The following is a 20,094-nucleotide window of genomic DNA, read 5'->3' as shown; positions in this document are numbered from 1 at the left end:
ACGCTGCGCGTCGACGCGCTGAGCCCAGAGGAAATCAAAGGCTGCAGACGACCCTCAGTCCCCACTTCATTACCGTCAACCGGCTGGATCAAACGCTCTGAGTGGCTATCAGTCACAGCTGTGTGTGTGAGTGTCAGGTGGAGAGAGCTCACAGTGTGAGGGCATTAATTAATGACTGACGGCTAAAGAGCCACAGCAGCAACAACAGTTAAGCCTGCCGGCACCAGGAGAGCCACAGCGACTCCGATCGATGGGTCGATGCTTGTACTCACACACACTCACACACACCCACAGCGCAGTCCATCATTCTCACTTCCTACACACACCTGAATCTGAACTAGGCGCCCTGCTCTCTGCGGAGCACCCAGAGGAGGAAGAGGAGCGCTAGCTTCACAAAGATTTTTAACCAGTCCCTGTCTCAAGCCACTGTCCCTCCCTGCCTAAAGTCCTCTACCATTGTCCCCCTGCCGAAAAGAACCAACATCAACACCCTGAACGACTACCGTCCAGTGGCACTCACACCGATCTTCATGAAGTGCTTGGAGAGACTGGTGCGGAGTCACATCCTCGCTGGCCTGCCTGCTGAGCTGGACCCTCTCCAATTTGCCTACAAAGCAAAGAGGTCCACAGAGGACGCTGTATCCACAGCACTTCATGCTGCCCTGACCCACTTAGAGAAGCAGGGGAGCTACGTCAGAATGCTCTTCGTGGACTTCACCTCAGCATTTAATACCATACTTCCCAACGTCTGGTGTCCAAGCTAGCAAACCTTGGGCTCCCATCAGCCACCTGCAGTTGGATCCTGGACTTCCTAACAGGTTGCTCCCAGAGGGTCAGACTGGGCCCCCACACCTCCACTGCTCTGAGCCTGAACACCGGATCACCACAGGGTTGCGTGCTCAGCCCACTTCTCTACACCCTCTACACTCATGACTGTGTCTCCAACCACCTCAGCAACAAGATCATAAAGTTTGCAGATGACACGACTGTTGTTGGTCTCATCTCAGGCGGGAAGGGGGAGCTGGAGTACAGGGATGAGGTGAAGCGGCTGTCAGAGTGGTGCAAAGTCAATAACCTGCTCCTCAACACCTCCAAAACAAAGGAGCTGGTGATCGACTTCAGGAAGAACAAAACGGACATCCAGCCTCTCACCATCAGTGGGACCTGTGTGGAGAGGGTCCCAGTGTTCAGGTTTCTGGGCATGGAGTTGGAGGACAAGCTAACCTGGAGCACCAACACCAAGGAGCTGTTGAAGAAGGCACAGCAGAGGCTGTACTTTCTGAGAATACTCAAGAAGAACCGTCTCCCCTCAGACCTGCTGCAGGCCTTCTATCACTGCTCCATAGAGAGTGTGCTCACGTACGGTCTGTGTGTCTGGTACGGCAGCAGCACATCCGCGGACAAGAAGGCGCTCCAGAGGGTTGTTAGGGCAGCAGAGAGAACCATAGGCTGCCCCCTCCCCACTATGGAACAGATTTACACTTCCAGGCTCCACAAGAAAGTTTTGGACATTTTAAATGACTCTTCACACCCTGGCCATGGTCTCTTCCAGCTGCTGCCATCAGGCAAGAGATACAGAGCAATAAAAACCAGGACAAATCGCCTAAAAAACAGTTTTTACCCGATGGCAATCATGGCACTAAATTCAAAGGCATAAGAACTTCTGTTCTTGACACCACTTGGTTAAAAATGTCAATTCTGTTGCGACACCTCCAGGCGCTGCAACCATCTTCTGATGTCTATTTATTTCTCATTTTGTACTATTTATTTCTTTATCTTTGTATATTATGTATATACACATAACCTGCATCTTAACCCGAGTCGAGCAAATCTCAATCTGGATGTAATCTGTTGATGACAATGACAAATAAATCTTATCTTATCTTATCTCTGACTTCATCGCTGCCCATTTTTCTTCCCAGCATCCTCCAGGAGCGAGCTCTGTGATTGGTCCATCAGGTTGGGATCTGACAGGTGAGATTAGTGAGGTGTGATTAGGAGACGGGCATGTTGTGAATATTTATCCGTTTTACTCGCGTCCCTCTGAAATGACTTCAACAGAAACCAGCCTTCCCAGTACAGACCGGTCAGAGACCAGTTAGATACCAGCTTCCAGCTTCAGAGCTGTATGTGTTTATTTGTGTGGTATTAGCTCAGGCTACGTTGCCTGGAAGCTGCCGGTGTTTTCTGACGTTGGTTGTAAAAGTTTCAGGTTTTACAAGAGGCCTCCAGTCAGCTGCAGTTGTCATGCCAGGCCACCAGATGGCGCTGTGATTTTAACATGTCATCACACATGCCTTGACCGTTAGCTTCCAGCTCATAATAAACAGCAACCAGTCTCCATTGAACTAAGCACTGATGTGTTGAACAGAACAGGTTCAGTAGCACAACGCTATCCACGATCAATTCTGTAGCTAACGGCCCGACGCTGCGTTCTGTGCTTGGGTATGGGGTTAGGGGTTAGAGGTTAGGGGCTAGGGGGCTAGGGGTTAGGACGCTACCCTGAAGTGTCCGAGGATTTTAGTTTTAAGGTTCCAGCACATTACTGATGCTAAAGGTTGTGAAAAAGTGGGTGGGATTACCATTTAGCCGTTTTCAATCAGAAGCCAACTTCAACTTCAGCTTTGTAATGCCAAACTGAAAGCCACTAGCTAGCTAGTTAGCTTTGGGATCAAAACATTTTCTCAGCTTAATGGGATTAGTTTGTCACAAATTCTTAAAGATCCTTAATTGTCACTTTAAACATCCCTTTGTCAGTTTCCAACGTATTTGGATTTGGTGTCAGTTCAAGTGCTAGCTCTAACTAACTTTGTTAGCTCTAGCTAATGACGCCAGCTCTAGCTAATGGCACTAGCATTAGCCGATCACATTAGCTTGTTTCAGCTGATATCTTGTGTATAAAAATTTGAGGCAGTTTTTCTCCATCCAGACGTTTTGTGATCCTCATCAGCCTCCGCCATTTTGACTTGCTGAGTTTTGGAGGAGGAGGAACAGGAGGAGTTTATGGGCCTGGCAGAACCGTGCTGGCCCGGTTTGCTGGCCCGGTTTACGGCGGCACCATCGGGCTTGGGGTGTCGTCAGGGAAACAGCGCAAGGCGGTAAAGGAGCAGCCGGCGGTGAGGAAGAAGAGCAGCAGGTTTGGGATGAAGCAGATCCAGAATCTTCAGAACCAACTGGAGCGGCTGTTGCAGGGAAATGGATCAGAACCACCAGAGCCAGGAAGTTCTGGAGCCTCAGATTCAGATTCTTCTGGAAGTAAAATAAGGAGAAACTTTGGGGTAGAAAGTGGTTCTACAGACTCTGACCCGGTTCTGTTGACCCGGTTCTGCAGGTTGCATTACAGAGACACACCTGGAGATGATTTGCCCGGTTCTGTTGGACCTGGTTCTCCACCTCATCCCTCAGACTGACAGACTCCCGCAGCATAACCCCCCGCCAGACAAATGCCGACCTTCCTGGAATGAGTCGCTCACCTTGAAACTCAATTTACCTGCAGAGAGAGAGAGGGGCGAGCGAGCAACAGCCTGCAGCACAGACCCGGTTCTGGTTCTGGTTCTGATGGAAGAAAAATCGCTGTGGAGAAAAACCTCCAGATTTTAGTCCAGGGAGACGGCAGGAGGTGTGAGGACCGGTTCGCCAGTAGAACCAGAACCTTGCTCTGAACCCGGACAGAACTTCACTGGTTCTGATGGTGTCTCCGTGTCCAGAACCACAGATCGCCCCGCAAGTGGATTTACGGTCCCGTTCAGGTTAACAGAACCAAGTACCTCGAGTCCATCGCTCCAGGTTCTGGTCTGATAAGTTCAATAGGTTCTGGACCGGTTCCACGGTCCAACTCTCTCAGTGTCAATCCAACCCAGCAGGTATTCTGATGCTGACCATGCCCCCCGACAGGTCACCAGCGGTCATAATGTTCTGCCTGGTCCGGGCGCCAGCTGCACACAGACTCTGCTTTCTACTAACTGTGTGTGTGTGTGTGTGTGTGTGTGTGTGTGTGTGTTGAGCTAACAGCTATTAGCTTTGATAGCTCGTCCTCCCATATGGTGAGTTAGCGCTGCTCTTTAATGTAGCATAGCGCGGCCCTGATGTTGCCATGGCTCCAGTGGTTGCCCCCCCGCCCCCCACCGCGCCACATGCTGCTGCGACCTTGGCGTTTTCCAGCGGCACGCCCGCTGCCATCTGCAGGCGGCAGGCTTGGGCAGTAAAGCATCGCGACCCCGAGCTTCTGGGCCCGTTACGCCTCCACAGGGCCCGGTCCAGATGGCGCTCCCTGCTTAGAGGTTTTACTGCGAGGCTGAAGAAAGACGAGGCGGAGGATCAAACCCCCGGTCCGCCTCCTCCTCCTCCTGCTTGTTCTGCCAGATTGCATTTTGTCACCTCCAGAACTTTTCGGCCAGTAGAACCGGCTGGAGGTTCTGTGACCTGGGCAGCAGCAGGCTTTTATCCTTTAAACTGGGCAGTTACTGGTTTAACTGGTTGTCATGGCTGTTGGTGGTTGCTATGGCGAAACATCAAAGTAAACGAAACATGAGCCTCATTGTCTTCTTCTGCTCTCTCCCTGACTTTGTTTTCTTCTTGCACGCAGTGAAGGAAAACCAGCATGGTGGTGGCAGCCTGATGCTGAGGGAGGCTTTTCAGTAGAAACAAGGAAGCTGGTTAGCATTGAGCTAACAGTCCTGAATGAACACCTGCTAAAAGCTAAAGGCTGGTCAGGAGTTCATCTTCCAAAAGACTGATAACCCACAGCAAGCCAGAGCTAAAGATGCTAGCGGTGGTTAGCGGCAGGGCTAGTTATACGGTTAGCATTATGGTTAGCGGCAGGGCTAGCTGTATGGTTAGCGGTATAGCTAGCTGTTGAGGTCAGTGTTTAAGCCAAACTGAGAACTTAGGATGTTCTCATGTTAAAGAAGTTTTTATTCTGAAGTGTAAGAACAATTAACTGCTGCCTGAAGAAAGTTTAGTTAGGACACTGTGATGTCACTCACACACACACACACACACACTTGCACACACACACCCCTACACACACCCCTACACACACATTATTTTTTTCTTGCCGTTAAAAAGTGTTTCCAAACCAGCTGCTCTGGACTTTCTGTTTTCATGCAGGCCCAAAAACAATCTCTCATTTGAACGAAAAATGCTGCACACACACACACACCCACACACAAACGCACACGCACAGATCAATACCAATTTATAATTCAGGATTGCTGGAGTTTGGGTTTTAGGGCAGCCTGGCTTCCAGCCTTCATAAATATTACAGTGTTATTGACTTGATCTCAATGAATTGGAGATTTTCTTCTTCTGCTTTTTTTCGTCTTCTTCTGCTTCATTGCACCCCTCCCCCCCGCCCACACCACGAAACTCACACACCTTTAAATTTAGTTCTGATCCTGAGGAATAGAGTCGTCTTGTTTTATTTTCAGGGAGTTAAAGATGAGAGAAGAAACAAGCTGCAACATGGAGGCTGATAGCCTGAACACCTCCTCTCTCTCTCTCTCTCTCTCTTTCTCTCTCTCTCTCTCACACACACACCCACACACACACACAGGCCAACACTCCGTCAGATCGAGCAGAGAGAGTCTCACCTCTGAGCAGTAGCGCTGTGTGTGTGTGTGTGTGAAGAAGATTTGCAGCCATGAAACTACAGCTGATGACGGTAACGGCGACTCGACCCGCTTGCAGAAGGTTTTTTTCTGGTGCCGGTCCCTCAGCGACCCGATGCGTTCTGTGGCGGCGGCGCGCCGTCTGGCCTCAGCCTGAGACGCCGCCATGTTTAGGCACTGGTTACCCGACCCACAGGTCACTTAACCTAAAGGTCACCTGACCCGAGGTTCGGACTGCAGCTGCCGGCATGTTCTGCTCACTGCAACTGAACATGGATCGAAAACCTAAAACCAGTGCAGAACCAGTTCAGATCCCAGAACCAGTTCAGATCTTTTGGATTTCCTTCTATCTAAGGAACACGAAAGTTTTCACAAACCCACCTGAAGGCAGAAAATAAAATTCCAGAGTCGAAACAAAATGCGACAAGAAACAAACGTTTGAACTTTCAGCATTCAAGTGGAAAAGGTTCATTGTAGTGACTGGGAACGCTGGGAACGCTGGGAGAATCATCAGGTACAACACTGTGAGTCAGAACTTTAATTTGGACCTTACGGACCAGAACAGAACCATCGGCACTACTAACCTCTGACTCTGAGAAAAAATCAGACAGGAAGTGATGTCACACTTCTTCATATTCTAGCTGCTGATTAACAACCGTTCCTCCCAACCAACTGGACCAGGTTCTGGACCAGGTTCTGGACCAGGTTCTGGACCAGGCAGGCCCAGTTAACCCTTTCAGTCTCTTCAATCATCAGCAAAACATTAACTTTGCAGAAAAATGGATTTTTGTTTTTAGAGAAAAAGTATTTCAGTGAAAATGTGACTGCTAACCTGATATGGGTCGTCTCAGACCCACGGTTCTGGTTCTGGATCACAGAAATCTTTAAATTGTTGAGTAGATCGCTATGATCTATATTTCCCACAATGCATTACTCAGTACCTTCTCAGCACTTCCTGTTGTCTAAGTCAGAACCACCATGATAGCAACAAGTTAGCATAAAATGCTCCAATTAGCGCTGAAGTTTTATTCAGCCCCCCTTCACCCCCCAACCCCCTCCTCATCCTCCATCTTCCTCTCTGGCTCGGTGATGTTCTGTTTTATTGTAAATCTATACCGTTAATCTGCGCGGCTCCGATCGGCCGCGATGTCCCGATCGATGCGCCCCGATTGTTGGGAAGCGTCTGCTGGGACAGACGACCCCTGACCCCTGCACCGAGTCCAGACTTCAGATCTACTGTTCCAATTTCATTTGACTAACAAACCAGAGAACATTTCTCACCGTCCTCTTCCTGATGTGTCGCTGTCACGGAGGACAGAACCAGAAACTGGGACCAAAACCAGGCAACAAAACCAAAGACCAACAAACTGGAGCCGGACTGAGAAGCTGCTGACCCGACTGAGGGCAAATCAAAACCAGATCAGAAGCATGAAAGAATGAAAACTAGGCCTTAGCAATCACACTTTCATTAAGGGAGAAGACTAAAAACGGACCAAGTGGAAGTGAATCCAGCGACAGAACAGAGGCGGGACTGAAACTGGGCCAGAAGACGGAGGCGACTCGGGTTCAGACTCACTTTATTGCACCTTGTATGACAGAGAGTTCCATGTTTCGCTGTTGGATCTCTGAAGGTTTTTCTGGATGAAACAAAGCTTAAAGCTTCTTCTGCTCCACTCCTGAATCGCCTCCTTAAATCTCCAGCTGCATTGCTGCCGTTTCTCCTCCCATGAGACTATAAAGCGTCATAACTGCGAGACCAACATGTTGATCTGTTGTTTCTTTCCTACAATGAAGACGTATCCATGAAGCCGTCAGCAGAAAGTCAAAGTAAAAGCTCTCCTTAGGTTTAATTACTCTCTGCAAACCTAACTTTGATGGACGTGATTCGTTTTCAAAGGTTCCTGAAGGGAACTGAAGTTTCTTTTATTAATGAGTTCCAGCCCAGCTCAGATGACCACAACAACAATCTGGGGGCGCACGACATGAACCGTTTTAAGCCCTCTAGATTCTTTTATTATTAAAATGAAGTCTAGCAGTAGGAACCGCTACACCGGTGTGTGCGCCCCTCAATCTGGTCCTCCGTCAGGCACAGATCTTCTTCGGACACGGACCGGCTGGCCCCCCACAGGTCTCGACATCTGCTCCAAGGTCCGGTCAGGCGACGCCTCCACATGCGGTCGATCAGAACCCCAAACTGGCTCCAACACTGAGTCAGGCAACAGATGCGCCTCAGGCCGTCTGGTTCAGGCTCTGCCTCTGGATCTGGTTCTCGATCTCCATAAATAAGCGAGTGCTCAATAGATACGGTGCAGGTGGACCATAAGCGCCTCCCATCTCCAAGACCTTAACTGAAGCATAGTTAGCCGGCCACAGTGCAAAACAGCAGGGGGTCGTCACAAGGGGTTTCTTCAACCATTTCATACAGAGTAATATTTGTAAAAGATGTGAAAAACCAACATTATGTTGATCATAGTAAAGATGTTTTATACATTATCACCTCTCACTCAAAGCGGTTTGTTTGGAAGGTGCCGCTGGTTTGATTGTGCCGACATTTCTATCATCCATGAAGGATCTGTTCAGAGAATACGTGTCAAGTACTAAAGCCCCACCGACTGCCTGGCTCGCTCAGCGCCAGACCTTATAATCACACTTGTAGAGGTTTGCAATGGATCCAGAGCGGTGGAATGATGGATGCAGAGCGATGGATGCAGAACAATGGATGCATGCGATGGATGGAGCGTCTGAATGCAAAGGAATGTCTGAATGAGAAGGAAACGTCTGAATGCAAAGGACCTTCTGAATGAGAAGGAAACGTCTGAATGCGAAGAAACGTCTGAATGCGAAGGAACATCTGAATGCGAAGGAAACGTCTGAATGCGAAGGAACGTCTGAATGCGAAGGAAACGTCTGAATGCAAAGGAAACGTCTGAATGCAAAGGAACGTCTGAATGCGATGGAACGTCTGAATGCGAAGGAACATCTGAATGCGAAGGAACGTCTGAATGCGAAGGAACGTCTGAATGCGAAGGAACGTCTGAATGCGAAGGAAACGTCTGAATGCGAAGGAACGTCTGAATGCGAAGGAAACGTCTGAATGCGCAGGAACGTCTGAATGCGAAGGAACGTCTGAATGCGAAGGAAACGTCTGAATGCGAAGGAACGTCTGAATGCGAAGGAACGTCTGAATGCGAAGGAACCTTCTGAATGCGAAGGAACGTCTGAATGCGAAGGAACGTCTGAATGCGAAGGAACCTTCTGAATGCGAAGGAACGTCTGAATGCGAAGGAACCTTCTGAATGCCAAGGAAACGTCTCAATGCGAAGGAAACGTCTCAATGCGAAGGAACGTCTGAATGCGAAGGAACGTCTGAATGCGAAGGAACCTTCTGAATGCGAAGGAACGTCTGAATGCGAAGGAACGTCTGAATGCGAAGGAACCTTCTGAATGCGAAGGAACGTCTGAATGCGAAGGAACGTCTGAATGCCAAGGAAACATCTGAATGCAAAGGAACGTCTGAATGCGAAGGAACGTCTGAATGCCAAGGAAACGTCTGAATGCGAAGGAACATCTGAATGCGAAGGAACGTCTGAATGCGAAGGAAACGTCTGAATGCGAAGGGACGTCTGAATGCGAAGGAACGTCTGAATGCGAAGGAACGTCTGAATGCGAAGGAACGTCTGAATGCGAAGGAACGTCTGAATGCGAAGGAAACGTCTGAATGCAAAGGAACGTCTGAATGCGAAGGAACGTCTGAATGCGAAGGAACGTCTGAATGCCAAGGAAACGTCTGAATGCCAAGGAAACGTCTCAATGCGAAGGAAACGTCTCAATGCGAAGGAACGTCTGAATGCGAAGGAACGTCTGAATGCGAAGGAACATCTGAATGCGAAGGAACGTCTGAATGCGAAGGAAACGTATGAATGCAAAGGAACGTCTGAATGCGAAGGAACATCTGAATGCCAAGGAAACGTCTCAATGCGAAGGAAACGTCTCAATACGACGTAACGTCTCAATGCGAAGGAACGTCTGAAGGAACGTCTGAATGCGAAGGAACGTCTGAAGGAACGTCTGAATGCGAAGGAACGTCTGAATGCGAAGGAACGTCTGAATGAGAAGGGATCGTCTGAATGCCAAGGAACGTCTGAATGCGAAGGAACATCTGAATGCGAAGGAACCTTCTGAATGCGAAGGAACGTCTGAATGCGAAGGAACCTTCTGAATGCGAAGGAACGTCTGAATGCGAAGGAACGTCTGAATGCGAAGGAACGTCTGAATGCGAAGGGACGTCTCAATGCGAAGGAACGTCTCAATGCGAAGGAACGTCTCAATGCGAAGGAAACGTCTGAATGCGAAGGAAACGTCTGAATGCGAAGGAACGTCTCAATGCGAAGGAAACGTCTGAATGCGAAGGAAACGTCTGAATGCAAAGGAAACGTCTGAATGCGAAGGAACGTCTCAATGCGAAGGAACGTATGAAGGAACGTCTGAATGCGAAGGATCGTCTGAATGCGAAGGATCGTCTGAATGCGAAGGATCGTCTGAATGCGAAGGTACCTTCTGAATGCGAAGGAACATCTGAATGCGAAGGAACGTCTGAATGCGAAGGATCGTCTGAATGCGAAGGAACGTCTGAATGCGATGGAACGTCTGAATGCGATGGAACGTCTGAATGCAAAGGAACGTCTGAATGCGAAGGAACGTCTCAATGCGAAGGAACGTCTGAAGGAACGTCTGAATGCGAAGGATCGTCTGAATGCGAAGGATCGTCTGAATGCAAAGGAACGTCTGAATGCGAAGGAATGTCTGAATGCGAAGGATCGTCTGAATGCGAAGGTACCTTCTGAATGCGAAGGAACGTCTGAATGCGAAGGAACGTCTGAATGCGAAGGATCGTCTGAATGCGAAGGAACGTCTGAATGCAAAGGAAACATCTGAATGCAAAGGAACGTCTGAATGCGAAGGAAACGTCTGAATGCAAAGGAAACGTCTGAATGCCAAGGAAACGTCTGAATGCAAAGGAAACGTCTGAATGCAAAGGAACGTCTGAATGCGAAGGAAACGTCTGAATGCAAAGGAACGTCTGAATGCGAAGGAAACGTCTGAATGCAAAGGAAACGTCTGAATGCGAAGGACGTCTGAATGCGAAGGAACGTCTGAATGCGAAGGAACGTCTGAATGCGAAGGAATGTCTGAATGCGAAGGAACGTCTGAATGCGAAGGAACGTCTGAAGGAACGTCTGAATGCGAAGGAACGTCTCAATGCGAAGGAACGTCTCAATGCGAAGGAACGTCTCAATGCGAAGGAACGTCTGAAGGAACGTCTGAATGCGAAGGTACCTTCTGACTGCGAAGGGACGTCTGAATGTGAAGGAACGTCTGAATGCGAAGGAACGTCTGAAGGAACGTCTGAATGCGAAGGTACCTTCTGAATGCGAAGGAACGTCTGAATGCAAAGGAAACGTCTGAATGCGAAGGAACGTCTCAATGCGAAGGAACGTCTGAATGCGAAGGAACGTCTGAATGCGAAGGAACGTCTCAATGCGAAGGAACGTCTGAATGCGAAGGAACGTCTGAAGGAACGTCTGAATGCGAAGGAACGTCTCAATGCGAAGGAACGTCTCAATGCGAAGGAACGTCTGAAGGAACGTCTGAATGCGAAGGAACGTCTGAATGCGAAGGAACGTCTCAATGCGAAGGAACGTCTGAATGCGAAGGAACGTCTGAAGGAACGTCTCAATGCGAAGGGACGTCTGAATGCGAAGGAACATCTGAATGCAAAGGAAACGTCTGAATGCAAAGGAACGTCTGAATGCGAAGGGACGTCTGAATGCGAAGGAAACGTCTGAATGCAAAGGAACGTCTGAATGCGAAGGAACGTCTCAATGCGAAGGAACGTCTGAAGGAACGTCTGAATGCGAAGGTACCTTCTGAATGCGAAGGGACGTCTGAATGCGAAGGAAACGTCTGAATGCGAAGGAACGTCTGAATGCGAAGGAAACGTCTGAATGCGAAGGAACGTCTGAATGCGAAGGGACGTCTGAATGCGAAGGAACATCTGAATGCAAAGGAAACGTCTGAATGCAAAGGAACGTCTGAATGCGAAGGAACGTCTCAATGCGAAGGAACGTCTGAAGGAACGTCTGAATGCGAAGGTACCTTCTGAATGCGAAGGGACGTCTGAATGCGAAGGAAACGTCTGAATGCGAAGGAACGTCTGAATGCGAAGGAAACGTCTGAATGCGAAGGAACGTCTGAATGCGAAGGGACGTCTGAATGCAAAGGAAACGTCTGAATGCGAAGGAACGTCTGAATGCGAAGGAACGTCTGAAGGAACGTCTGAATGCGAAGGTACCTTCTGAATGCGAAGGAACGTCTGAATGCAAAGGAAACGTCTGAATGCGAAGGAACGTCTCAATGCGAAGGAACGTCTGAATGCGAAGGAACGTCTCAATGCGAAGGAACGTCTGAATGCGAAGGAACGTCTGAAGGAACGTCTGAATGCGAAGGAACGTCTCAATGCGAAGGAACGTCTCAATGCGAAGGAACGTCTGAAGGAACGTCTGAATGCGAAGGAACGTCTCAATGCGAAGGAACGTCTCAATGCGAAGGAACGTCTGAATGCGAAGGAACGTCTGAAGGAACGTCTCAATGCGAAGGGACGTCTGAATGCGAAGGAACATCTGAATGCAAAGGAACGTCTGAATGCGAAGGAAACGTCTGAATGCAAAGGAACGTCTGAATGCAAAGGAACGTCTGAATGCGAAGGAACGTCTCAATGCGAAGGAACGTCTGAAGGAACGTCTGAATGCGAAGGTACCTTCTGAATGCGAAGGGACGTCTGAATGCGAAGGAAACGTCTGAATGCGAAGGAACGTCTGAATGCGAAGGAAACGTCTGAATGCGAAGGAACGTCTGAATGCGAAGGGACGTCTGAAGGAACGTCTGAATGCGAAGGTACCTTCTGAATGCGAAGGGACGTCTGAATGCGAAGGAAACGTCTGAATGCGAAGGAACGTCTGAAGGAACGTCTGAATGCGAAGGTACCTTCTGAATGCGAAGGGACGTCTGAATGCGAAGGAAACGTCTGAATGCGAAGGAACGTCTGAATGCGAAGGAAACGTCTGAATGCGAAGGAACGTCTGAATGCGAAGGAAACGTCTGAATGCGAAGGGACGTCTGAAGGAACGTCTGAATGCGAAGGTACCTTCTGAATGCGAAGGGACGTCTGAATGCGAAGGAAACGTCTGAATGCGAAGGAACGTCTGAAGGAACGTCTGAATGCGAAGGTACCTTCTGAATGCGAAGGGACGTCTGAATGCGAAGGAAACGTCTGAATGCGAAGGAACGTCTGAATGCGAAGGAAACGTCTGAATGCGAAGGAACGTCTGAATGCGAAGGAAACGTCTGAATGCGAAGGGACGTCTGAAGGAACGTCTGAATGCGAAGGTACCTTCTGAATGCGAAGGGACGTCTGAATGCGAAGGAAACGTCTGAATGCGAAGGAACGTCTGAAGGAACGTCTGAATGCGAAGGTACCTTCTGAATGCGAAGGGACGTCTGAATGCGAAGGAAACGTCTGAATGCGAAGGAACGTCTGAATGCGAAGGAAACGTCTGAATGCGAAGGAACGTCTGAATGCGAAGGAAACGTCTGAATGCGAAGGGACGTCTGAATGTCGGTAGCACATTGTGCCAGAACAAACCGATAAGCGATCATCACACCAGTTGGAGACGAAGTTGCCGGTTCTCCTCCTCCTGTTTCCCCTTCAACACCTTCTGAAGCCACAGCAGCTCATCAGAAGCGTCTCCCCCAGGACTGATGCCTCTCAACGCCTGAACTGAACCGCCATGGATCACTTCTCTTCTGAGAACCCAAAAAGCAAAACTTCATCAGAACCTCCTGCACTCTGCATATCTGAACTCTGACGTTTACACTGGTCATCCTGCAGAATGCGACTCGGCAGAATGCGACTCGGCAGAATGCCTGTCTAGATGAAATTGAAAATTAACAGCAAACAGAAAAAATAAAGGCAGTGATTTAAATGTAATCCTCACATTGATCCGCTGTCCAAAGAAAACTCACTGTGAAGAATTAGAAACACAGAGTCACTTAAACTGGATCTGATAAATGTTGGATAACAATAACGAAGCACTGACTGAATCAGCAACTCCTAATAATTTAAGTGAGAAAATAAAGTATAAGGGAGCTAAAATACTTTATGATTCACTAAGCTGTAAAAAGTTTAATTTGACTCCTTTTAATATTTGAGAATTGAGTTAAAATCTCTGAAACTAACTTTATGCAAAAACTAAAAATGTCGCAAATTTTCCCAATGACTTTAATGAGCTTTTACCTGTTATCTTATTGATTATGACTGATTAATAACTGAGGGAGATTTCAACATCCATGCTGACAACCTGAAGATACAGGGGCAAAAAGCTGAGCTATTGCTGCTAGCTTCGGTTCGACTCAACATGCTGGGCAGGAAACACATGAGGAGACGCTGCAGCTGATCACCAGTCAGGCTGGGAATATTATTAATATCTCTGTTGATGTCGTTCTGTCGCATCATTTCTCTGTTAACTCTGAAAGTTCAATCTCTGCTGAATTACAAAGCAAAGTGTTTATTACAAAACATTATTTCATGGAAAACTCAGCAGAAACTTTAAATCTCTCTGTGCTGTAAGCCAGGAGATGAGCTGGTAGATCATTTTCAATATACATGTCAGATACCATTGGTTCCATTGTAGTGAAGATTGTGTGGAAGGAAGAAATCTCTGTGGAGAAATGCTCCACTGGTAAGAAGTGATTGGAGCCTTGAAGGCTGAATGGAAATGATGTAAAACTGAATTTCATATTTATTATGAAACCAAACGTTCTTTGGGTGAATCATAAGCAAAAACATCAACGTCGCCTGTACCTTGTTTACCACCGTTGACAGGTTAGCCAACCGTCCTTTGACTGAGCCACTGGATCTAACAACGCCTGCAGCTGACCTGAAACCTTCTTCACAGAGAAATGGAAAAAATGTCATGTTTTCTGCCACAACATCTTCTTTGCTGCTGTTTGCTTGTTTTGTTTTTGTTAAAATTCTAAAAATTGTTTTAGTGATGTAATGAGATGTGGACCTCGGTGGGAACAGCTGCAGCTAAACACCAAATCCAGAGCAACAATATGCAGAAAACAATGATTCAATTTCAACAAGTCAACCATAAAATCTAAGAAATAATTAATCTGTCGTCTCCTCTTCACATCCTAACTTTCCTTCAAGATCTGATCTGAACAACAATCTGGTTAAATCAGCATCACTGACAACAGTGCTGAGACTGGCCTAGTCAAAGTGTTCAATGGCATCCACATAAACACAGACTGGAAGAACCGCAAAGCTGGTTCTGGTTCTGTTGGACCTCAGTGTTGATCCTGAACGCTGCAGCTGGCGTTCTGCCTAAAACCAGGAAGTTAGGGCTCAGAGAATGCACTGTAAAACACTGCTGGTAGTTTAGAAATCACGGAGCGGCTTAGAGATCCGCTCCGGTTCCGGTTCAGAACCAGAACCAGAGGACAACGCCTTTTCTGCCTGAAAACTTGTTTTAAGATCCAAGATGGAGGCCAGGCGCGGCTTCAGATGTCAGTCCTTTCACATTAGTGCGAGTTGTCTGTGTGAGGCCCCTGCTTGTTTGAGGTCAAAGGTCACTCTCTATCACGCTAAGCGTGCCTCCCCAGTGCTGTAAATGGAGCCTCTGAGGGGTCGTGACCTCCATGTAAGGCTCAGGAGGTGAGGGAGGCGGGGGCACCGCCGGCGCTGCGGGTAATTACAGCCCAGCCTCCTCCACCGCTTTGACACTCTGTGGCAATTTATTGCCCCGCTCGGGCAACTTGGCCACCCATCTAATTGCAATATTAGCGTGTAATAACAGTGAAGCTGCGGCGATCCGTCAGCGCCGCGATCTGCTGCCTCGGCAGGATTTCAGCCATTAACCGGCAAACGGGGAAACAAAGCGAATGAGAGGAGCATCGGCTCGCATTTATATTCACACACAGCGGCTGCAGCGGGGCGGCTGCAGCGGGGCGGCCTCTGAAAGCCTCATGCAACCAAAGACTGCATCACTGCAAACAGTTAAACCTGAGGCAGCCTGCAGGTGGCGCTGCACCATGTTAGGTGATGGAGGGAAAATAGAAACTGGAGTCCAGAAACAGACGATGTTTGATTAAATCCAGCCAGAGGCCGACTTTACGGCAGCTGCATCATTTGCATGATGTGTCACTGAAAAGCGCCATGTTGCCCCTCCAATCCCCCACCCACCTACACAGGGGGGCAGAAGGGTGGGGAAGGGGGGGCAACACAGCAATAAATCCCTGCATTTGTTAACGAGCTCCAAAACGCAGCAAAACCAGTGGAGCCGTAAATCAGCAGAGAACCGAGAACCAACAACACCAAAGGTCCAGAGAGAGGGGTGTGTGTGTGTGTGTGTGTGTGTGTGTGTGTGTGTGTGTGTGTGTGTGTGTGTGTAGGGGTGTGTGTGTGTGTGTGTGTGTGTGTGTAGGGGTGTGTGTGTGTGTGTGTGCGTGTGTGTGTGTGTCTTGGTTGTCGGTTCCTGTGTCAGAGTCACAGAGTCAAATGCAGAGAAGCCGAAGGAACCAATAAGTTCGGACAGGAAACACTGACTCACTGAGACCTGACCTGGTTCTGGTTGGATCGGGCCCGGCTGTAGGAAGCAGAGCTTCAGCTGGTCCATCGGAGGCAGGACAGAACCGGTCCAATCAGACCAGAACACTGACTTGTTATTTCTGCACTGGAACAGAACTGAAGGAAAGGTCCAAACCAAAAAAACCAGAACCTCAGTGGTCCGATAACAACTGGACTCAGAACCAGCAGAACACAGTAAAACAAATCAACAGCATTTCTAACCAAACACCTGAACCTCCAGAACCAGGACCTCCAGAACCAGAACCTCCAGAACCAGAAGTCCGCTGAGATTTGAGTCCCCAGTTTGTGCTTTTATTGTGAAAGGCCGTCTGAGCCGAATTGTGTGATGAAACATCGAGAGGCGACAGAAAAACCCATCAGAGGTGAGAGGTCGCTCCGTGTGTGTGTGGGTGTGTCTGGCAGGTTGGGACTTGCAGCTCTGCTGGATGAAGCGTCTCACCTGGCCACAGACCAACCCCCCCTAGCCCCCCTGCAGCAACTCAGCCAATCACAGACGGACGCCGGGTCCAAGGACGGAGCGAGGACGAGTTCTGCTGCTCCTGACTCGGTTTGAACTGAGCAGAAGGCTCCTGGTTCTGGTTCTGCTGTTTCTGGTGCAGAGTCAGTGGCTCATCAGAACCGGCAGCTGTTTCCCGGATCTTCGGAGATGAAGGAGAAGCGGCGGCGGCGGCCTCGACTTGCCGCCGCTCTGATCGTGTTTTCGCCGCTTCCTGGTGTTGATGAAACGGTTCGCAGGAAGTGGGAGGTGAGAAACAAGCAGAAACGGAGCCGCCGCCGCGCCAGCTGCGCCGTGCTTTAATTAGGCCGCAGCTCAGACTGATGCTGCTCCAAAGGCTCAGAAACACCTGCTGTTCACCGACCGGAACCGGAACCGACCAACAGAACCAGTACCATGAGCCCAGATTACTGACCAGCCTGAAGTGAAGAGAGACAGGAAGCTGAACCCATCAGAGCGGCGTCAAGTGAGGTCAAGTGAGGTCAGGCGTGTTCCTACCTGTCGATGATGACCGGGTCCGAAGGCGTTTCGTTCCGGTTCCCGCAGCTCTTCTTGTCGCAGCACCGACTGTGGAAGGAAGAGAAAGAGAACCGTTAGAACGGGCCAGAGTCTTCAGAACCACCTGGTAGCAGATTGGTTCTGGTTCTGGTTCTGTCGACTCTTCCACCCAATCTGAACTCATGTCTGCAGCATCGTCTTCATCTCAGAACCGGGCCTGGAAGGGATCTTCCCCATGTCGACAGAACCGATCAGTCAGAACCAGAACAAAACCCATTCAGGCAGTTCTGGAGCCTGAACCGGGCTGAGTCCAGAACCGACCCAGACGGGCCGAACCGCTGGATGGTTCTGACCCAAACACATTTCAGGAGTTTGAATAAATGACATTAGAGTGGCTAGCGGTTAACCGCTAACTGTTGCGGGTCAGAGGTCACAGCCCCGCCCCCACATGTTGCTGCAGCCGTCCAGAACTAGAACTCTGAGGAGCGCTGGGTTTCTATGTGGGCGCTGCAGAGCCGGGTGGAGCTCAGCGTTTGAGTCCCGCAGGACATTTTTACTTTTTTTCCCCATTTTTTCCTCCGAAGACTTTTTGCGGATTTTTTCCACAGCAGGCTGAGAGGAAGGAGGGCGAGGAGAGGGGGAGGACATGGGGCAAAGGTCGCCGGGACTGGGAGTCGAACCCGCGACGTCCGCGTCGAGGACTAAGGCCTCCAAACGTGGGGCGTGCTAACCCGCTGCGCCACCATAGCACGCCCCTGACATTTGGACCTTTAAAGTGAAGATCAGAACCGGAACCGGAACCGGAACGGGTTTTCAACTCATGACGCAAAAAAAAAAGTTTATGTTCCTAAAAATCCAGCTGAAATATTTAAGGATAATTTTATGACAATAAAACGTGAGCCATCCCGTCCTTCCAAACAGACTCCAGGATGTCATGGATGGTGGCTCATGGGATCCTGCCGGTCAGAGCCGTTATGCTCCCGCGGCATGTTTGCAACGTCCATCTGCCCCCGACCCGGTTGTGGCGCGCCGGAGTCGGTGTGGCCCCTGGTGTGGGAGTGCAGCGCTGCTGTGGACCTGTGGGCGAAGGCCGGCTCCTTGCAATTCCCACACTTGCCAGCAAGGGAGGTCCTCCATGCACAGCTAGTGCTGTACGGGGTGAGCCAGCTGAAAATGACGAGAAAGGACTTCGCTGAGATGTGGCTCACCCTCGCCACCATCAAAGACGCCACTTGGACCTCCAGAAACTTGCTGGTGAGCAGGCGCAGGCAGATGCCCCCCGTGGCTGTGATCCGGATGGCGGCAGCAAAAAGAGGAACACCAAGGGCTGCAGGTGGCGCGCCAAGGACACAGCCACCAAGAAGAATCGCCTGCGCCTCCGTGGACGAAGGAGCCGGCGCTCCACGAACAGAGGTCCAAGCAGCGGCGGCCTGGCTCTCCGGGTGAGGCAGGAGGGAAGGAGCTTTAGGGCGGGATCCCCTCTGAGCACCAAGTGCTGTTTGGAAAGACGGGACGGCTCCGGACTTGGGAGGGAGTCACCCCGGTCCTGCTCAACTTTTAACCCACAGAGATTTTGTATTTTATAATTCTTGTTCTTAGCTTCTTTTAGCCTAAACTGATGAATTTGTAAGTTTTTAGAAATTTCTGAATAATTGCAACAATGTAATGTTTTTAAATGTTTACAGTAACAATAAAATTTTTCGAAAGAAAAAAAAAAGACAATAAAACAAATTTAAAAAAGAATCAAAACAGATTCTATTAACATTTTTTAAAACATGAAAATAAAGTTTGTATGAAAAGTGAAAGAATCCGAACCGGATCATTTTGATTCCACCTTTAATTTTTTTTTGAGGATTATTAAAATGTTTTTGCAGCCCTGAGTTTCGCCTGCAGGCGCAGTAAGCGTTCCAGTGCATCACTGATCCTGGATCAGAAGAAATGCATTTAAAGGTTCACATGTAAACGGACCTGCTTGAGTTTGTTCCCATAATCCTTCGCGAAAAGCTGCCTGACAGTCAAAGCGCAGGAAAAATTGCTAGCTGCCATTATGAACATTTTCACAGTAAAATGAAATGAATCGGATCCGGTTCAGACGATCCGAGTCGTTCCCGTTTCAGCCTCAGAGGAAACATTCCCAGATTTGTTCCAATGAATTTCCTGGAATTTATCCATCATTAATAACCAGACATGAAGTCAACATCAGATCTAATCTTCTGACAAGTTTCTTCTTCTCTTACGGCGCTGAGCAGCATTAGCATATCTTCCGGTAATTCTTAAAAATTAATCACGCTGCATCTGACCCGTGACGTCCAATTACACTCCAGCATCGGCCCCCTGCTGTCCTGAATCAAATTGCCATTTGACAAACAAGCGTCAAATCGAGGCTTCGAATGCCAAATGAGACGCTTTATGAATCATTTATCACGCCGTTTGATCTGTAAGTAGAGAAAAATCAGAAAATCAGCGCAGTGTTTGTGTCTGGGCGGCTGCTGCCGCGCGACTGTTGCCATAATAATTTATTCCCCAGCTACGAGGAACCATTAGTGAAAGTTCCAGGAGACCAATTAGCATTGGAAACCCAGTGGTGCTGCTGTGGTGACAAGCTCCTCCAAACCGCCAAAGAAATGTTATAAACAAACCGGACCCCAGGAGCCTCTGCTGGGGCCCCTCCGGGGACCGGGGCCCCTTTCCAAACACCAAAACAAACCTTGGCTGAGCGTCCAGCGTGCCGCCTTAATGACGCTTCCCCCCGGCCCCGGGCGGCCGACAGCGGCCGGCTAATG

The 20,094-nt window shown here is 49.1% G+C and overlaps 1 protein-coding gene across 3 annotated transcripts in view; it reads right to left on the bottom strand.

The window, feature by feature from the left end:
• Positions 1 to 20,094, bottom strand: part of LOC102217216 (transcription factor COE3-like) — a 92,732-nt gene that overhangs the window by 37,782 nt on the left and 34,856 nt on the right. For all 3 annotated transcript variants that reach the window (XM_023329010.1, XM_023329009.1, XM_023329011.1), the window contains exon 6: positions 17,312 to 17,380. In XM_023329010.1, the coding sequence (XP_023184778.1) occupies positions 17,312 to 17,380 (69 nt within the window). The remainder of the gene's footprint in view (positions 1 to 17,311; positions 17,381 to 20,094) is intronic.

This window comes from Xiphophorus maculatus, chromosome 23, assembly GCF_002775205.1.
Source record: "Xiphophorus maculatus strain JP 163 A chromosome 23, X_maculatus-5.0-male, whole genome shotgun sequence".
Taxonomy (NCBI): Eukaryota; Metazoa; Chordata; class Actinopteri; order Cyprinodontiformes; family Poeciliidae; genus Xiphophorus; species Xiphophorus maculatus.
Note: the sequence above shows the minus strand (reverse complement) of the source record. Positions and strands in the feature narration are given on the sequence as shown.